This window comes from Lycium barbarum, chromosome 4 (genome assembly GCF_019175385.1).
Source record: "Lycium barbarum isolate Lr01 chromosome 4, ASM1917538v2, whole genome shotgun sequence".
NCBI lineage: Eukaryota > Viridiplantae > Streptophyta > Magnoliopsida > Solanales > Solanaceae > Lycium > Lycium barbarum.
This window is the reverse complement of record NC_083340.1, coordinates 15529225-15549673: the sequence shown is the minus strand read 5'-3', so window position 1 is coordinate 15549673 and position 20449 is coordinate 15529225. Positions and strand designations below refer to the sequence as shown.

The 20449-nt window shown below is 33.6% G+C and overlaps 1 protein-coding gene and 1 long non-coding RNA gene across 2 annotated transcripts; one reads left to right on the top strand and one right to left on the bottom strand.

Annotated features, from left to right (window-relative positions):
* Positions 1 to 1821: 1821 nt before the first annotated feature.
* LOC132635347 (probable transcription factor KAN2) lies at positions 1822 to 6304 on the bottom strand. Its single transcript, XM_060351704.1, has 4 exons — positions 5323 to 6304; positions 4900 to 4976; positions 2457 to 2502; positions 1822 to 2259 (listed from the first exon to the last, which is right to left on the bottom strand). The coding sequence occupies exons 1-4, from the start codon at positions 5948 to 5950 to the stop codon at positions 2093 to 2095; spliced, it is 918 nt and encodes a 305-aa protein (XP_060207687.1). The 5' UTR covers positions 5951 to 6304; the 3' UTR covers positions 1822 to 2092.
* A 7463-nt stretch (positions 6305 to 13767) lies between these two features.
* Positions 13768 to 15667, top strand: LOC132635346 (uncharacterized). The gene is made up of 2 exons (XR_009580493.1): positions 13768 to 13984; positions 15420 to 15667. It is a non-coding gene; the product is annotated as an uncharacterized LOC132635346 (long non-coding RNA).
* The last annotated feature ends 4782 nt before the right edge of the window (positions 15668 to 20449 follow it).

The window sequence follows — 20449 nt, the reverse complement described above, 5'->3', positions numbered from 1 at the left end:
AGGAGAATTTAAGTTATATACATATCGATCTAAATAATTCTTTATTAGACCAATCAAATGATATCTATATATAAAGCTCATTAAAATGTGAAATTTAATTTTAAAAATAAAATATAATATCTGCTACAATAAGCACAAATGACGAGATGATACAAAGAATTCTTACGCCGATAATGCATACTATAACTTAAACTCATAATATAATGCTTCTATATGTTTGATTGGAGGTCACAAGAATGAAAGGAAAAGGTCATAACTTTTCTACTCCTCTCCTTTTGTTGCTTTCTTTCTCGTCTCCTTTTCTTTTTGTAGCTCTCTTATATATCTACGCCCCACACCTTCCCCTCATTATTTTTTTTCTGATTTTTCTCAGTAGGCACCTGATGATTCTCTCTTTTTTTTTTTTTTTTCTGTGTTAACAAAGCTCCCTTGTCATATTATAATGATTTCAAAATGAGTAGTACCATTTTTCTGCTTTCTTGTTTTTTTTCCCCACATTCTGAAGGCCTTACCAATGTGAACTCCAAATTAGGCATCTTTGAGCTTGTTTCTGTTATGCTTGATGAGTTCACTTCTTCATATATTATGTCACATGAGAAAAGAAAACAAATAAGGAAAGATAAAAAAGTGTGAGCCAGGAAAGGAATCAGAAGGATAAATAGACTAAGCAGAATATAATATTACATGAGGGAATACTAATCAACCACTTTCATGGACTACATTATAAAGCCTGCGCCTCCGCGCTTTGATGAGAGAGTTTATATTTTATGCTGATACAATAAATTATGTACACAAGCAGTAATTAATTACCATCATTAATTTGTAAATTGAGAAAATAAGGCACATGAATTGCTTCAAATAAAACAATGCATCTTGGTCATAATGATGCATATTTCGTTGATTAAGCAATGATAGCTGGGGAATCCAAGTCTCTCCTGGAATTGTTTCTTTACCTTCTGGCCCTTAAATAGTATTTTGAACATGAACTGCTTTATCTTTCACAAAACCTTGGCTTCGTGCCATTTCACTAGCTCAAATTTCCATTATAATTTAGAGGAGGATCTAGAATTTAAATGTTATGGTTTTTATGCTATTTTAATTTAATATACAATAATATAATTGGTTTACAATCAAATATTTATTGGTGAATTTCTTAATACATCTACAGGATTTGTGTAAAATTATTGTGTTAACATGAACTCATACCTCAGAGTGTAGTCCATGATATAAACATAAATTTATCCCCATTTATTCAATGTAGTAGCATCTAATTCTTCAATTATAGAATTGGAAAAAACATTAATTAATTAAGTGCACACAACTAAAAGCACATTGGAGGATTTTTATACAAATATTAAGTACCTCAAGAGATTTTAAGTTGACTAAATAGTTTCCTTGTTTGCCATGCAGGTGCCTGCTACAAAGACCTTTGTTGAAGAGAATAATCTTTTCCTATCAATGGACGTTATGCATGCACAAGAAGATAAAAGCAAACTCTCAGAAAAGAAAGCCAGCTTTTTACTGTCATATATATAGCTTTCGCATCTTTTTCTTTACTTTACTTTACTTTCTTTAATTCACTCATGATATCCTTTTTGTAGACTTTTTTGTGCTGATAGAATTAAAAGTTCCACCCACCCATGTGAAGGCGCATTAACTACGGAAATGACTTTGAAAAGAAAAGGAGATGTTTCCAAAAGAGTTCATTTTACATACTGTTAGTATAAAAAATTTACACTATCAAATTAAGTTAATTAACTACAATAACATATCATAGCTATTTATGACAAATAAAAAAACAAAGTAAATAACTTATTAGTATAATTTATAACACATCAAATGATATATTAATAATATAAAGATTCTTTTACACAATTGACCATATAAAAATTTCCACATATGGGGCCATCACTTTTTTACTAGCTAGGGCTTAGCTTTGAGACTAAGTTTCCTAGTTATGGTTCCTCTTCCATAGTCTTATCAGAGCCCACAAAATCCAAAGAAAATAGATATGCCCATTTTTTGTCGCTTTTTCACTACTTGATTTTTTATTTTTTTTTACTACAATAAATATTAAGTAGCGTATAGATGTTCACTTCGGAGAGTTGCTCCAAAGACCCTGAAAATCATTTTCTTGATGAATATTCCCTCTAGCTTGTTGAACTGTTAATTCAAACCTTCTTGAATATTCTTCAGTTTCGACCATCAATTCCTCTGATGTACCTCCAGAAGAACCATTATCGAATACCTCTGATTGGCCTAAAATATATTCAGAGAACAAATTAAAGAATGAAAACCAAAAAAACTAAGCACCTTAATTAAAATTTGCTTCTTTACAAATAACAATAAAAAGACAAAAGTTAACTCGTGTACTAATTAAGAACTCAAATCTCAATGTGTTTCTAGAGAAATAGTATAGTAATTTAATTATACATGCTAAGCGATGAATAATTAACCTGAAGAAACTGCAGCTCTATCAGTTGTCTTCACTGTCCGGTACATCTGCAAAGATATAAATAGTAGCAAATTATAGTAAAAATGTAACCACAACAAATATAGACACTGTTTTCTGGACATTTGGGTTAGAAAATACAGTATCTGATTTCTCAGGAACATTTGTAAAGAGTTCTGTACTTTTGCATTAGAAATTAAAAGCAGCTAACACTATATTATCTATAAAAATGATTGATTTGAAATTAGAACAATCAGGTTTTGTAGTTTAATAAGAACAAGTATAAGTACGGATACACATTCTACAAGAAAATATACGTATGATGAAAGCAAACAAATAAATGTCAAGTGAAAAGAAAAAGTCCACAGAAAAGGTTTCTCATAGTACAATAATATAGAGACACTAGCTTGATAGATACAGTTTTAGAGATCGTTAATTTGTAGAGAAATGATGAACACCTTTCTGCACGAACCCCATGTAATGTGGAATTCATGTATGTATATATGTACCACATTTCTCATACATGAACGCTTGCACAATGCACAAATAGGCTTAATGCATAGGCAGCCCCCTAAACTTGTCCCTTTTTTTCATTTTGGCACATCAACTAAGTGTTGTTCCTATTGAACTCCCGAACTCGTCTAAATTGTGTTAATGAAGGTGAAGTAATAATTTAGATGTGTGGTAAGCTATTATATAGATCATGGATGTGTCGGTTTCTGCAGGTTCTGCTCTTCCATTGCCAGCTTAATTAAGAGTTTACTCTTTTTTTCCCTCTCAATTGCTGCTAATCTTAGCTAAAAGATGACATAATTAAATTAGAATATATATTAGCATGTTGCTACATTGAAAATAGAATACTATGTAAGTCAGATTGTGTTTGATAGACACACTTGAAGACGAGTTCAGAAATTCAATAGAAATAACACTTAGTTAAAGTGCCAAAATAGAAAAAATAGATAAATTCGGGGCTGCATATGCATTACATTAATGCTATTACAAAGGACCATTGGTTAATAAACAGTTTTGAAACAGTCTGTGTTGTTAACAATTCATAAAGTTGGAGATATATTGAGATATGATCACACAGAGTTATGTACTTTCTTTCTGTAAAAATACAAAGAAGAAATAAAAAATAAAAGCAACTTACAGGTGGCTCAAAATACTAGTACTATTAGTAGTAAAGCATTAATATTGTAAATATTATTTACAGAGTCGCTATATATAAGTTAAGTATATAGTTTGACCGGCCAGTACAAAGTTTAAGAAAAAAAAAAAAACTTTTGAAACTTATAATCTTAAAACATACTATAATATTTGTGTGGCAATAAGTCGTTTGAAACTTATGATCTTAAATATGCTATAATATCGTGCGATAATAAAACTTTTGAAGCTTATGGTCTTAAATATGCTATAATATTTGTGTGATAATAAAACTTTCAAGACTTTGTGATCTTAAATATGCTATGACATTTGTATAACTATAAAAATTTCTAATTAAGAGTAACACTTGGAAGTCTTAAGCTAAGTTATTTCCGAATATGTAAATGTGTTCAAATAAAGAAATAGTATCACATACTTAATTAAATTAAAAATTAACGAGTAATAATTATGTTGACTTAACTACCTCACCCCCACGCCCACGCCCACCCCAGCCCCGCCCCTAGTCTCGGCCATCAAGAAGAACCCCAAAATTGACTCTTTTCAATTCCTTGAGGCTCTGTGTCTGTCTTCTTTTCCATATCTACCTGATATAATTATTGAAGAATCATTATATGGAGACTTTTTCTTCTCTCTCCTGTAATTGAACTGATTGTTTTTCTTTTTCTTTGCTTTTTACAAGTACTATTCCTTTCATTACATGAATGGATATTTGGTTCTCCCAAGTAAAAATGGCAAAAGAAAAAAGGAAAATAAGCTGCATAATTGCCTCGCAGAACCATCAGTTCAAAGAATTTGAGTGCCCAATAAAGAACAAGGAAAGAAATATGCATAGGAAAAAGATAGCATTGGAATTTGCAATAATGTGTATGAGGCTATTTGAATGAGCTTATGTCTATAAGCTGCAAACAGCTTATAAGCTAAAAAAAATAAGTTACGGTAGTTTAACTTATTTTTTTTGGCCTATAAGCTGTTTTCAGTTTATAAGCTGCTTTAGATAAGCTAAGTCAAATGGGCTCAATTATTTTTTTGAGCTTATTTTAAGCACAAAATGACTTTAAGCTGGCCAGCTAAACACGCAAAAAAACTGAAAACAGCTTATAAGCAACTTATAAGCCAATCCTAACGGGCTCTATGTAGAATCAAAACCCGTTCTGCAAAAATCATTTCCTCAAAACTTCATGTAGTTTAGTTAATAAAACGCATAGAGAGAAGGATGAAAAAAACTACTTCAAAGAGATGTATACTATTGAGCAATCCAGTAAAAGGATCTAAATAAAGATTACCTGTAAATGGGATTTGACATGTGCTAAGGTGAGATCTTTCACATCCATAAGCTCAAGAACTGATTTTGGTGTTGCTCCTAAATACCAAGAAAAAATCGAAGTGATTTAACTTCACATATACTACTTACTCCATTATTTTACCTAGTTAACAATGAATCTTAATTAAGTACAACTAAAATTATTCATCCTTCCTTCTCCTTTCAAGGCATATCAAGTACTTTCTCATCGTGAATAGCTGAACTGATTTAAATACCACTTGTAAATAATCGAAGAAACATGACATATATAGGAACTACTAAAGATTATAAACAAGAACAACTACTAATAAAAATGAGTTTTCATGTCAGTTTTTTGTCGCCCTGATTCGTATAATAAGAAAACTGAATTATCAAATTAAAAATAAATAAGGAGAAAGAAGCCTACTTTCATGGCCACCCAAGAGCTCAACAGCATGAACAAAACGAGTATGGAGAGTACTTGTCCATCGCATCCTTCGAGCCCTTGTGCTTCGCTTGCCCGGAAATCTTGACAAAAATCTTGATCTCAAAAACCCACCTTGTTGATGAAAATTAGCCCTACTAGAGGCACAAGAATTACTTATGTTCTTGTTACTATTGTTCATAGAACAAGGAGAAGAAGGTATAGGAAATGTAGTAGTAGCACCAATAGTACTAACATCAAAGGGCTTTTGAGAAAATATGTTTTGATGGTACACTGGAATTCCCCTTATGGGTTTCTCCAAGAAACAAAGCTCTGGGCTTATCCCTTGATTTTGGTGTAAAATGTAATTTTGGAGATGGTGTAAATGATGGACAGAGTTAGGGTTAGAAGAATAATTAGGTCTTGATGGATTATTTGACAAAGAAAGCTCAAAACAAGAAGAAGTATTATTTGTTGATTCCCTAGCCCTTTTCCAAAACCCCAAATCCATATTCTCATCTTCACTACTACTACTTGTTTTCCTCTTCCAATTAGTTGATGAGGGTTTGATGTTTGGTGGGCCAATTTTTAGGGACAAGTCTGGTTGTGCTGGGAATAGTTCCATTTCCATCCTTGTTAATTTTCAAAGGAAAGTTAATTATAACCTTAGCATATAGCCAGATTAAAAATTTTCTTCATCCCTTTTCTCCTTCCTTCCTTGTTGCTTCAGGGCTTTTACTTTTTCTTTCTTTTCTTTCCTTTTGTTTCTTGTGTTATTTGTAGGTTACACAAAGAACCATGACATATATATTATCCTAGCAGCTGGATTTTTGAGAAAAAGAGAGGAAGAGGGGGAGAGAAGAAGAGAGAAAAATCTTGTTTTTTCCTTGGGGGTTTGAGGATCATTTGAGGGGTTGTAGGGATTTGAGATTGAGATTGAGAAGAAAGAAGAAAGGACAAGGTATAATTGGAGTGGGTGGTTGTTTCTTTTGTGTGAAGTAGTATATGTTAGAAAATGACACTTGAGGGGGCTATTGTGGGGGAGGATTTGGGGGACGTGGGGTCTCTTCCTTTGAGATGGAGGGAAGTTGAAGCGAATTTAGACTTTAAACTTTATGAATTTTGAATTTAGTATAACGATTTTAAGAGTTAGTTATTTGAGTTTGAATTTAATTATTGTATATATTTAATAATATTCTTAACGCATAGACGTACTTTCAGATTTTAAGATAATCATCTCAAGTGCTAGGCACAGATCTAAATTTTATTTTATTATATATATAATAACTTTTTAATATATATATATATAAAGGATTACAGCTATTAAATTCTGACGAATTTATATATTTAAACCTGCATTTGCCCGGGGAAAAGATGAAAAAAAGATGCGAAAAGATGAGAAGAAAAGGAAAAGTAAAAAAGTATAGCTTTGGTTCCTTTTTACTCTTTTGTTTGGTTTTCAACCCATAGGCCATAGTATTCCTATTTGGAAGAAAATAAAATTTGAGTACAAGTTTATTTCTTTTACACAAAAAGAAAGGTATAAGCTTTTAAGGTCTGCATTTGTCACTCATATTACCTGCCTTTTTTTTGGAGGACATATTTACCTTTCTAACCAAAGCAATTTCATTAGAACTGTTGGTGGCTGGCGTCACAAATCACTGAATTTCTAGAACTATACATTCACATGAAATGATTATGCACAAATTCCCACGTACCAATAATTGAACTTATTGATCACCGAATTATTATACTCAACAAACTCACTGTTAGGGGTGTTGGTTTTCACTTAAATAGAAACCAGATTAACTATATCAGTTTTCTGAACACACAAGACAAATCAAATCAAATAAGATCGATTTTTAATCAATTTTATCAGTTTTTTTTGTTTTTCTGATTTTCTTTAATCACACAAAATTCAATTCATTAATTCAATTCACTAGAATTACTATAGATAAATTTTCATAGCTCAATATATGTTTAGCAAGAATCAAACAGATGGACAAAAATATGCATGTATGATCTATGGAAATATTTGTATGTGAGATATTATAATTATTCATACATAAATCTACAAAATCTTTATTATATACTAGTATATATTTCAAGATATAAAATCCAAGATTACAACAATAAACAAATGGCTAAAAAAACTTCACTGCAGAATAGTATAAAAAGATAAAACATAAATTTGTGGAAGGCGCTGTTCATTTTTTACAAAATTTTGAGAACTTCTAATTACCTCCCATTTCTCAATAGTAAATCCTTAGACAGGTAAAATATGAGTAAGCGTAATTTAAACTTAATAATAGAAGTTATGTGATAGTTTAGTAATGATCTACATCCACTATACTTATTAATATAAATGATTGGTCCTATTGTAGTTGTATACGGTAAAAACTGGATGTGAGCCAAACCGGTGGAACGGGAATCGAAGGAAGGAACAATGATGCACCCGAGGCTGCTCGCCCTTGACCGAAACAGTGCCTGGGCCGAAGCTGAGCAAGGGCACCGACTAATCTGCCCTCTGCATCGTTGAAACGGCCAAGCCCGAGGACTCGGGCTTTCATGGCCGTTGGTCCGCATGACCGTTGGCCCGAGTGACCGTTTGTCCGTGTGGCCGTTGCAGACGGGTCACACGCCAGTAACGTCCAGTCATGGTCAACTACCTACCATGCGTGCGTCAGACGGCGCCGTCAGTCTAATCCCACCAAATCCGTGCAGAGCAGTCCTTTTTATTATTATTTTATTAACTCATATTGTATGAGAACCATGGGAGTGCCACTATAAATAGGGCATGTCCCCTTCCTTTAAGGGGGTTGGCTCCTTTTACTTTCCAAGAACACTTGTAGTAGAAGAATTCATATATACAATTTCTCCCATTATTTGATTCGGCCAAGGCCACCCGTTATTGTTGTTATTGCATTCCATCCATCAAGTATCATACATTATACACAGACATTTGTGTTACTAGCCAACTATCATCTTTAGCCGTTTTACTAAGGTGCTCTCAAATATTTACTTTCTTTATCCAACACACATCAAGAACAAAGCACGTATCTTATACTCATTTACAAATTTAATTGATTATCCGAATCCGGGGTAAACAGTAGTATTTTATTTTACTTCTGAATGAAAAAATAATTTACATTTTGGGGGGAAAAGGCCACTCCATACAAATATATTTGAAGTATGATGTTCGCTGCTATATAAATAAAACCTTGAAACACTTTAAGGTAGAGATACCCTCTTTCATCAGATGCATAAGTGTGAAAGCTAAAGAATATAGCCAATTAATTCATCTGATTTTATATATTTGGTTGTAAACTTTCACAAGGTACATAAGAAAAGCTCAAGAATATTTTATGGAGTTCTTATTCAGCACAAACTAAATTGCACCTTTTAAAAATATTCTAAAGTACACCCAAAAAAAAAAAAACTAAATCAAAATGGGATAGAATATGATCCATTCATTAGCATTATACTCCATAGGTTCCAATAACTTTGCGACAACAAGGAAAATTCTCAAAACAAATATTAACAGACCATAGAAAAAGACATTTAAATTTGAGAAAGAAAAATCCTTTTCAAGATGTTCCCTGATCTATTTAGACCCTTGAAACGCTTTCAAAGGGGAATAATGCAAAGTGGCCCTTTGATTAAATGGAAATTATTTTTTTTATCAAAAAGTGTGTTGGGATAGATAGTATCACTTCATTCTTAATTAGTTCGGGTTCGAAGTAATCTTGGGTTTGAAAAAGATAGCTAGTAGGAAAAAAATGGGGACAATTTGCAGGATTACCCTTCGCTAGGGGTGGTCTTTCATTTTTACCCCTCAAAATGGTAGTCTTTAAATTTTGTCCTTCAGGCAAAAATTCTACCTTAAGGCAGAATTTGCATGGCCAGATTTGTAAAATTCTACCTTGCAATTTTATTTTTTTTACTAAGCTGGGGTTCGAACCCACAACCTCAGGATATTAGACGAAGGGTAAAACTTAAAGACCACCAATTTGAAGGCCAAAAATTAAAGACCACCCCAAATGAAGGGCAATCCACGCAAAAAAAAAAAAAATGGGCCACAAATTGCGAATTGCCCCTTTTTTGGGGTGGTCTTTAACTTTTGTCCCTCAAATTGATGGTCTTTAATTTTTGCCCTTCGCCTAAAACCCATGAGTTCCGAGTTCGAATCTCTGCTCAATCATCGCAAGACAAAGTTTGAATTTCACTCTGCCCCCTCCGGTAGACTTTTAGTTATGCTTAACTAAAAGTCTGCTGAAGGGCGCAGACTTTGCCTTGAGGCATAGATATTTTATTTTATTTTTTACTTTTCAAGGCAAACTTTTAGTTATGCCTTAAGGAAAAGTTCCGCCTTATGGGGCATATTTTTAGTTATGCTTTAACTAAAAGTATACCCCCATAAGACATAACTAAAAGTGTACCCCATAAGGCGAAACTTTTCCTTAAGGCATAACTAAAAGTTTGTCTTATAAGGCAAAGTTCTGTCTTATGGGCATACTTTTGGTTACGCCTTAACTAAAAGTCTGCCCCATAAGGCATAACTAAACTATGCCTTAAGAAAAAGTCTTGTCTTATGGGGCAAACTTTTAGTTATGTCAGATCCGGCATAACTTTAGTTTTTCCTTAAGGATTGTATGCCGGATCCGGCATACACTTCCACCAAGTGAAGGGCAAAACTTAAAAACCATAAATATGAGGGGTAAAATTTAAAGACCACAAATATGAAGGACAAAATTTAAAGACCGCCCCAAAAGAAGGGCAATCCGCGCAAAAAAATGTACAAATTCAAATTAGTTAGAGTCCCGATACAGAAAACAGATATCAAACTGGAAAAAAAAAATATGCTCTACAAGACTTGACCATATGCTTGGCAAAAGGAGAATGAAAGTATGATTTTTCCCTATATCATAGCCAGTTAGCCGCAAAGAAATGATTTAAAGTAGTAATTGTCATTCTCTCTTTTGTTTTTTTCCACGTAATATCTTTGTCATAGGTGTGGGATCCTCCTATCATAAGACTACCAGCTAGCTAGTACAAAATCAACAAAAAAAGTTCAAAACATATTGAATATTTCTAGAGACTTTTAGCAAGTGAACCTTATAGAAAATGTTCAGCATCTCTTATGAAAACAACTCATTGAAAATTGTGCTAAGCTTTTTTGACAGGACCCCATTAACTTTTAGGAATGAGAAAATGCAATACAATTGACAGTTCATGTTGTGATGGGTGAAATCAGATCTTAACTATGTCTTTATTTTCCCCTCAAACAATTTCCGTTTTTCTCACCCATGGTTTTCTCTCATTTTATTTTTTTCTCAATTTGCGAAAGGAAAAATCAATTTGGCAAAATCACTTTTGGGCAAAACTGTCAAAAATGAGATTATATTAGTCATTTCATAGAAAATCTTTGCTTTTTATTATTTTATTATCATGTGCTTTTGCATCACTACCCTTCCTGATAACATGGACTCTCTCTCACCTAGGCTAATCATGGTTTATGTTCCCAATGTATATTTTCTATTATTTTAATGTGACTATTTTTTTATTATTATTTTTACATTACCTGTATTGTGTATACATACGGTAGGCCTAGGGTGTATTTCCTTTTTTTTTTTTTTGGTATCTAAAACCTATTGTGTATGCATACGTTGGGCCTAAGGTGTATTTCCTTTTTTCTTCTTTTTCTTCTTGTTTTGGTATGTGAAACTGATAGTGTTGGTATGTGAAACTGATAGTGTATGCATACGGTGGGCCTAGGATTTCCTTTTTTCTTGTTTTTCTTTTTGTTTTGGTAGTTGAAAATTTGTTATTTTTCTTGCAAATAAAGTGTTATATATTGGCTATATATACATACGGTTTTAACCCTTTTTAGTTTTTTTTTTCTTTTTTTCTTTTTGTTTTGGTATCTGAAAGTGTTTTTATTTTTCTTGTAAATAAGGTGTTATATATTGGCTATATACATAAGGTATTTGGCCTAGAGTATATTTTTTCTTATTTTTCAAAAAAATAAATATATATTTTTGTTGTGGTAAATATATACGGTATTTGGTTCCCCTTGGACGTTATATATTGAAGAGTGGAATAATTTGAGTGAATGATTAATTTCTGTTATTTAACTTTGTTTTATTTTGTTCGTGTTGTTTAATTTTGTTTTATTTTTTGTTGAACTCAACATTGCCATTTCTTGTGAATGCAGTGTCAAATCATTATTTATTAATAACATAACGAATCAAGTCAATATTAGTGTTGAAGTAACTATGAACTAAAATTATTTATGACCTTATTATGAAATGCTGCCAATTTGATTATGAAAATGCAACAAACCAAGATTTTGCATTGAATTTCCTATTAAATATTGAAAAGTCATTTATTTTACCATTTTACTCCTTAATATTTAATAATGTGTAATTGTATAATACGTTTAAATTATTTGTAATTGTCTATAAATGTTTTAATTAGGCTAGTTAATCAATTAGAAGAGAATTATTGCAAAATTGGTTTTTAATCATTTAACTATTTACATTATGACCACAACGGAATTAGCCAATTCATGGCTAAAGCAATTGGGCTCAATTTTGCAAAATTAGCCTTTTATGGCCTTAATTGAAATCACCAAGTTCATTTGGCTAAAATTAATTAAGGTCATTAATGTAATTGAATTTTAATTGACTAATTAAGCTAAAAGATGGCCCTAATTGCAACAATCAATTAAGATTTAAAACCAATTAAGACCATATTTGACAAGCAGGCCCATTTACAGGATTAACAACAACAACATACCCAGTGAACGCAGACTTTACCCCTATTTCGGAAGATAGGGAGGTTGTTTCCGAAATACCTTCGGCTCAAGAGAAAACATGACGATAAAAGGTCAGATAAGCACAAGCAGTTGAAAGCAAAATGAAAGTGAAACTAACTAAAGCGAAAAAGTCATGATAATGCCGTATGAGAACAAGAAGCAGTAGCTACCACAGATAAATAAGATAATTGAAGTACAAGAAACGACACATAGTAGCAAGAATCAAAGGACAATAGACTATATATCAAAACTGCGACTACTTGTACGAAGGGATACGTGGGACTACCTACTAGTCTTCTACCCTAATCTGAGTCCACCATAACCTCTTATCTAAGGTAATGTCCTCGGTTAACTGGAACTGTGCCATGTCCTGTCTAAGCACCTCTCCCCAATACTTCTTCGGCCTACCTCTACCTCTTCTGAAACCGTCCATAGCTAAGCAGTCACACCTCCGCACTGGGGCATCTGTGTCTCCCCTCCTCACATGCCCAAACCATCTCAGCCTCGCTGCCCGCATTTTGTCCTTCACTGATGCCACTCCCACCTTATCCCGAATATCTTCATTCCTAATCCTATCTCGCCTGGTGTGCCCACACATCCATCGTAACATTCTTATTTCCGCAGCTTTCATCGTATATACGTGAGAGTTTTTGACTGCCCAGCACTCTGCCCTCACAACAAAGTCTATCTCGCAACCACTTTGTGGAACCTTCATTTAAGTTTTGGCGGCAACCTTCTTATCACACAATACTCCTTAAGCGAGCCTCTATTTCATCCACCCTGCACCAATACGATGTGAGACATCATTGTCAATATCCCCATTTTATTATTTAATAGACCCAAGATATTTGAAACTTCCTTTCTTTTGGATGGCCCGGGTACCAAGCCTAACTTCTACGCCAGCCTCATATGTCACGTCATTGAACTTGCACTCCATGTACTCTGTCTTGGTCCAGCCTCATGTGACACCTCTCAGAGTACTCAAAATCTCCCAATACAATGTCTCTGTCACCATACTCGTTCAAGAGTTCATTGAAGTATGACTGCCATCTCCGTCTAATGAGATATTCCTCCACCAATACCTTGCCATTATCATCCTTGACGCACTTTACTTGATCCAAGTCCTGTGCCTTCCTCTCCCTCTCCTTGGCTAGCCTGAACAACTTCTTATCCCCGTCTTTGTCCTCTAGTTCTGTATATAGACGTTCAAAAGCTGTCGTTTTTGCCGCCGAAACTACCAACTTCGCTTCCTTTATCACAATCTTATACCTTTCCCTATTCATCCGCTTCTCCTCATCGTCTTTGTTGTCTGCCAACTTCGCGTACGCCACCTTCTTTGCTTCCACCTTCCTTTGGACTATTCGCACTTTAGATTAATTAATAGGTTGATTACTATAATTAGAATATTATGGTCAACAATCTTTTATTTTTAGTTTTACCCATTTATTAAATTGCCCGCTTTACCCTTTACACGCGTATATACACTAGATATACGTATACTATATACGTTTATGAGGCCTCCCCCTCCATTTTTCTTTAAGTCTGGACCGAGCCCAGTCCAATATCGGACTGATCCGGCCCAAATCAATGATAAGAGGGGAACGCCCCATCTTCTCTTCAATTTTACATTTTTTTTTATTCGCTCCAAACACACCTCTAACCCTATCTCTCTCTTCCTTTCCTTTTCTTGTGAAACCCTAGAGCGCCGCACCTCAATTTTTTTCTTTCTCTTGCCAAAAATGGGAACCGCACAGAGGGCTCAGGCTTTTCGCAAACCTTGTACAACCAGTAACGTGAAACAATTAATGTTTCAACATCGTTTTCACTCAAACTCGTCCGAACACAGTGGTAATCACCTTTTCTCTTACTTCTCCCTTTGGTTTTCTAAATCAAAACGCGATTTTTACATTTTGTGGTTATATTGAGACTGTACGAGCTCGATTCTTATTAGTTCATAAGGTTTTGGTTTGGATCGACCTAGAGTAGGTCAGATCCGATCGTATATGTGTGTTTTCTATAGATCCTACTCATAAAATTCATAGATGATGGTTTTTTCTACTTTGTACCATGTCGTTTTTTATGAAGCAATCGGTACTCTTGAACATGATATAGAAATTCTAAAAGGAAGATTGAGACCAAGGTTTATTTGTTTGGTACAATATGCTCCCAAATAGTTCATTAAAGGCTAGTATAGGCTCATGAAGATGTAACATCACCGAGGTTGAATTAGTACACCTAGATACTACTAGGCTAATTATGTGACATGATTGTTTATTTGAACAGAACCCAGTCTTGTTGTTTGTGTCACCAGACCCTGCTCCTTCTATATCTAGTCCTTGCCTGAGTTTTGAAAGAGGTCTAGTAACACTGAAGAGGTGATTGAATCCTGATATGCTGTCTGATTATTAAAATGGTTAATCAATGAATGAGATGAAACTACTTTAGTGTCAGGGTTGATGTTCAGCTTGAAGCTTAATTTTATTTTATTTTTTGAATGTGATAGACCCTTATGCTTCACTTAGCTCTGCTTCTTATTTGGTTGTCCTGCTTGTGGTAAATATGGGAATTTGTTAAACTACACATGAGTAGAACAAGTGGAGTGTGTGCATGTGTGTGTCGCCAATGGTCATGTCAAAACCTTTTTTTTTTTTTATGGAGAACTTGTCATCTAGTTACAATAATAGGTAAGGATAAAGGATAAAAGAATGAAGGATGATGGGATCTTTGTTACAAATCTTGTTTAACTTGTTCTTATGTGGTCTTTTCTAGACACTGTTGTGTTTCCCTTTGATGTTAAGAGATGAGTTTCCTTTAAAGAAAGCAGTGATAAGGCCAAAATGATGGTGTTTGAGGTCTGTTGATTGTTTGTTTGTGTGGTTTGATCCTGATGAAAAGAAAAAATGTGTACTCTTTCCTTTGAACTATAATATGGTAAAAAACAAAGACTTTTCTATGATCTTGGGGCTTAGTTTGAAGTTGTTAAAGAAAACTAGTTTGTTCTCATGTGTTATGTGTCTATGAAGTGCTTGTTCCCAGTACATCACATTTTAACTTGATAGTCAAGGCTTATTTTTATGATCTGGCCAAAGTCTTATGAATTAATCAACCTGTTATTATGTGCTACATGTTTATAAGGGGGTCTTTTCCCAGTATTTACATTTGAATTTGGTAACAAAAGGTCTATAAAACCTGAACATAGCCTTTATGAATCAGTTGGTTTGCTATAGTTTGGTATGTGTTTATGAAAGTCTTGTTCCTAGTACTTACAACTAACTTTGGTCAGAAAGAGTCTTTAAAGCTGGACCATAGCTTCATGAGTCTGTGAAGGAAGTTATGACAGGGTTGGATGGTTGTGAATCTGCCTAGGACCTCTAGTGTTGTCACTGGATGATTAGGGTGAGGACATTAGGATGGGGGAAATGGTTTTAGGAGAGGAAAAGTTGAGCCTGGGCATGAACGCTGTATGAAACCTTTGGTTGGAATCTTGTGGAACCTGTACTTGAAAAGTTGGAAATGAAATGTTTTATCGACTGTGTTGTGTAGCAGTACTTAAATAGAAGAAAAAATTATACGGAGCGGCACTTAAAGAATTACTATAATTTAAAAAACAATAAAGTCTTTTGGCCAAATTTAGGTCAAATTGGTGTGGCAATTTAGCAACTCTAAAAAAAAGGGAAAGGATAACCACTCATACATGTCAACATTTTGTCCAAAAGATATTATTTTACTTAATAACATTCCCGATAATCACAGGATTTTACAAAGACTTGGAGTGTTAAGGGCGACCAAATCAATCTATCTACAAGATACCAAACACAAGCTTTAATTGATAATATTCAACATATACACAAGATTTTATAAAGACTTCGAATGTTAAGAGCGAACAAATCAAACTATCTTACCAAACATATGTTTTTTGTTTTTGATAATATTCAGGATAATCACAATGATTTATTTAAGCCAAGATATGAAACGGAACTAAAATTGTTCATGTTGGTTAAAGTAAATTCTGTTCCAATAAATTTCGAAAGCTATTGCAGCACAATTGGTCTAGCACTGCGTTTAGAACCCATAGGTGCCGCGTTCGATTTTGGGTTCGCTGTATATATTTTTTCCATTTTTTCCTCGAGTTACGACATTATTTTTTCCAAGACTCACAACTACACCCTACAAACTAGGCTATGATATTAACAAGGAAGAGGATAATTATGATAATAATACATTTTGGAGGGAAAGGTAATATTGTGGAGGGAAACAGGATACATTTTTAGAGACTTCATCCTTTTTCCCTCTTTATAAGTTGGTCGCATCCGGTGGTTAAGTAGTAGTAGATTGTATTAATGAAGTTGTGCTTTTTGCTCCTTCTTTTCATGTGAATCGATTGTTGATCAATGAATTTATCTTTTTCTCCTCTTATAATTGGATGATCACCAAACTTAAACAAATGATGTAACAAAGTAATTTAATCCTTTTGAGGAAAAAAAATTAATAAAATAACAGATCAAAATCTATAATAAAGACACCCTAACATAAAGCTATGGATAATACTATTATTAAGTCGTTCAAAGTCTAACAAAAACAAGAGTATTGTACTTCAAATCCACATAATAATCAGTACTTTACAATATTGTATTTTTCAATTTTTATTATTCTGAACCGCATTTTTTCCTTCTTTTTTTTTTATTGTAGACCACATATTGTATTATTATTTTTTTAAAACAAATGAAAAATCATGGAGGGAAACTTTGGTGTCTTATAGGGAAATTAACTTTTTTTTTAAGAAGGAATGATGCTGATCAGTGTATATTTTGCGTGAGACAATGCATTTTTACAATACCAATGCACTCACATTCAAATGGTGCCACTAATTAACAATTTATATACACCATTGCTATTTAAGGGAACTAATTAATCATCATAAACTATTCAAACGGAACTCTAAAAAACCCATATAATTTTACAATTTCTTCCGCAAGAAATTTCAACATTAAATGAGCCGGCAAAGACAAAGGCAACATAAACAAACACGAAATCTTGCATTACATTCAAATTGTCACAACATTATGTTCATGAACCCCCAAAAAAAAAGATAGAGTAAAAAGCCAACAAAACACAACTAAATCATATTAACGTATTTCAAAACAAAAACTAACCCATACCAACCATCAACATCTTCGAAAGCAAAAACTAAACTATCCCAGCACCGACATCTTCAAAATAAAACTAAACCGTCCATATTAATGATCAGACTGACTTCCATCCAAAAGATTATTAACTAGTTCAATGTAGGCAAAAAACCTATGCCTCAACTTATAAAGTTCAGCCTTAAGATCCCTCAGATGATTACGTATATCTCGCGCTTCATCCTTCAAAGCCACAATCTCCAACAATGGATCCGGTAGTGGATCTCCTTAAGAACTTTGAGCAGAACTTAAGTTCTGGGAAGACATATTTTAGTAATGATTTTTTTAAGCAAAGAAATGAGTGTTTTTCTTTTGTGTTAGGGTTTGATATTTAAAGTGGCAATTGCATTTAATAGGTTGGTGTAGTTTCCCAACCATCACCAATTCATTTAAAATTCAATTTTTTATTCTTTTAAGAAACTTACTAGGTACTCCTTTGTTAAAGCATAAGTTGGGGAATTACTACATTGTAACCGCTCCATTTATTTGTGTTATTGTGAAATTTTCATTGTTAAAATAAATTGACTTTAGAAAATTAGTTCCACAAATTGTCCTATATTACCTGTCCAATAGAAAAGACTAGAAATGTAAAGAGCATTATTTCTTAGCCGTAAATTAGTTTTTTACTTTTTATTTCTTAGGTTACGAGATAAAACATGTAATGAAACTAGAGAACATAACCAATAGAATATTCAGAGATGAAACAAGACAAAGCAACATCCCTAAATGGGATTTTTCATATGGATTAGTTAAAAAGCTGGCATAGGATGATGGAAAAACAAAACCAAAATTACATCTAATATATGCAACTTAGAATTACTTAAAAACAACAAAAACTAGGAAGAAAATTACAAAATCTAATTAGTAGGGCCTCTATTCCCTTGTGGAGCAACACAATTGGGTACTCCATTAGACGGCCATGCCACCCTTCGAATTTGCGCAAGTAACTGACCCGTGTTGCCGCTAACTCCCACCTAAGCTGATGCATTGTTTCCTGTAGTTCTTTCACTGCCTCCACTAAAGTTGCGATGTCCCAAGCTTGATCTCCTATAGCTACTAACACAAACAATAAGAACACAAGAATACGTTAAGGTAGAATTCACACAAGAGTGTAACCCCACTCCAGTTTTATATAGTTGGTCCATGCATGCATGGTGTTGTTGTATAATAAATTTTCAACCAATCAAAAATTAACCATGAATTATCAATATTTTATTATTTAACTAAAAAAGTAGCACCTTCCCAATGCACCTTCATGCATGCTTGCATTGGAAAGTCAGCATAATGATTACACCTTTAACGTGTGTATCTAAACAAATATTCTAGCAAATTGTTCATGTCAACTCTATCTCAGTGGAATTTGATAAACAAGTTTTTTCTTTCATATTATCGTAGTAATTAGTCAGTGTGTAGGTTTGGGCGTGCATAAAAAAGGGGAAAAAATACAATATTAGAAAGCATCCTCGACAATGTTGTAACTAACTAAAGGAAAACCGAATTTTTTTTTTTTGCGCGTACCTAGAATCGAACCCGGACCTAGAGGTTCCAAACTAAGGGCGTAACCAATTTGCTGGAATAGCATCATCTGCTCTATTCCGCATCTATTATTTTCTTATACAGTTCCTAAGTTGACAGTTTGGTAGACCAATTAGCCACGCTTAGTGACTGGAACCATCTACTTTTACCCCATTGCCATAGGATTGCTTCAACTCTCACGTTACTTTTCTCATTTTTGAAATATTAACGCCTGCTAATCAAGGTTGTAAAATGTGTTTTGGCACAGAATGCAAAATACAGGTGTTTTATAACAAAAAATTGCAACAGTTCTCAAAGTTATTTTATTTTCTTCTGTTTGCACTAAAAATTATAAAAGATGACTTTGGAAAATCATTGTGTTAGCCCTTTTGCGTCAAATCTCAGTTTGAACAATTTAGTAAATTAATTAGCCACACCTCACACTTAGTTAATAGTTAACCTAATATCATTAATTCGGTCTTGATGAAGAGTTAAATTGGATCAACTTCATATATATTGATCTTTGCATCTACATTAATAATATGAAGTTGAGAGTAGGAAGCCTCAACACTCTAGTGTATAGCCTATTCGTCATCTAAGCATCTTATTTGCACCTTTAAATCAACCAATGATCATTAAGCCATTTTTCTTTCCACAAGATCTTCCATGGGTTGCATAAAAAAATGCTTATTCCCAATGCACATAGAGCAGCCACCTATGGCATGCATTGCATGGGATATCAAGCAAAATCTTAACTTAATTTTGGCCCTTAATTTTCATCCTAATCTCGCTCGGTTAATGGGTCATGTTGATTTCGTCTTTTGATTCTATTAAGTTATAGCAGATAAAATCATTTGTGTAGAGGTTTAGGCGTGCTTAAAAAGAAAAAAGGGGGGGAGGGGGGGGGGGGGGGGGGATAACTATTAGAAAGCATCCTCGACAATGTTTGTAACTAACTAAAGGAAAACCCAATTTTTTATTTTTTTTTGCGCGTACCTAGACTCGAACCCATGACGTTCTAAACTAAGGGCGTGACCAATTTGCTGGAATAGCACCATCTGCTCTATTCCGCATCTCTAACTCTCTTATCCCGATTCCCTGTTAGACATTGTTTAAATTAATTATTCTATAAACAAATAGCCACACTTAATTGAGTCTAGCAAAAGAAAAATGAGTTTTATCCATTATTTCCCGAGTCAACCGGGTCAAAAAAACTAGTATTCCACAAAGGTAATTAATTCTTTTGTAGCCTTTTTTCCTTTTTGTGGGTAATAAACTTGTTAAATTTTATTACTATCACAACTAAACAGTAAGGAACAAACTAAAGAGCACCTGAACCCCTACTCAACGTTGGCAGCAGTACCAAGCCTCACGGAGAAAACTACTTACAAATTGGCTCTAAGTACCCTATACATTTTCTAGCTTGTTTTGATCGATAAACAAACCAATCCTCTTCTTTACTTTGAAGTTTATCTCTTTATCTCCTTTTGTAGCATTGTCATGTTAGATTATTGACAAAAATATTTAAATATTTAAAAGCCTCTCCTATTCAATATGTATTGCGAAATATTGGTGTTTTGACTTTTCGAAAAAGAAATGGAACCATCTAATTTTA

Coding starts and splice junctions, on each gene's coding strand:
- LOC132635347 (XM_060351704.1), bottom strand. CDS start 5,950: ATGGAAATGGAACTATTCCCAGCACAACCAGACTTGTCCCTAAAAATT. Junction 4,977..5,322: donor GCTCTTGGGTGGCCATGAAA/GTAGGCTTCTTT, acceptor CTTGGTATTTAG/GAGCAACACCAAAATCAGTT. Junction 2,503..4,899: donor ATGTCAAATCCCATTTACAG/GTAATCTTTATT, acceptor ATATCTTTGCAG/ATGTACCGGACAGTGAAGAC.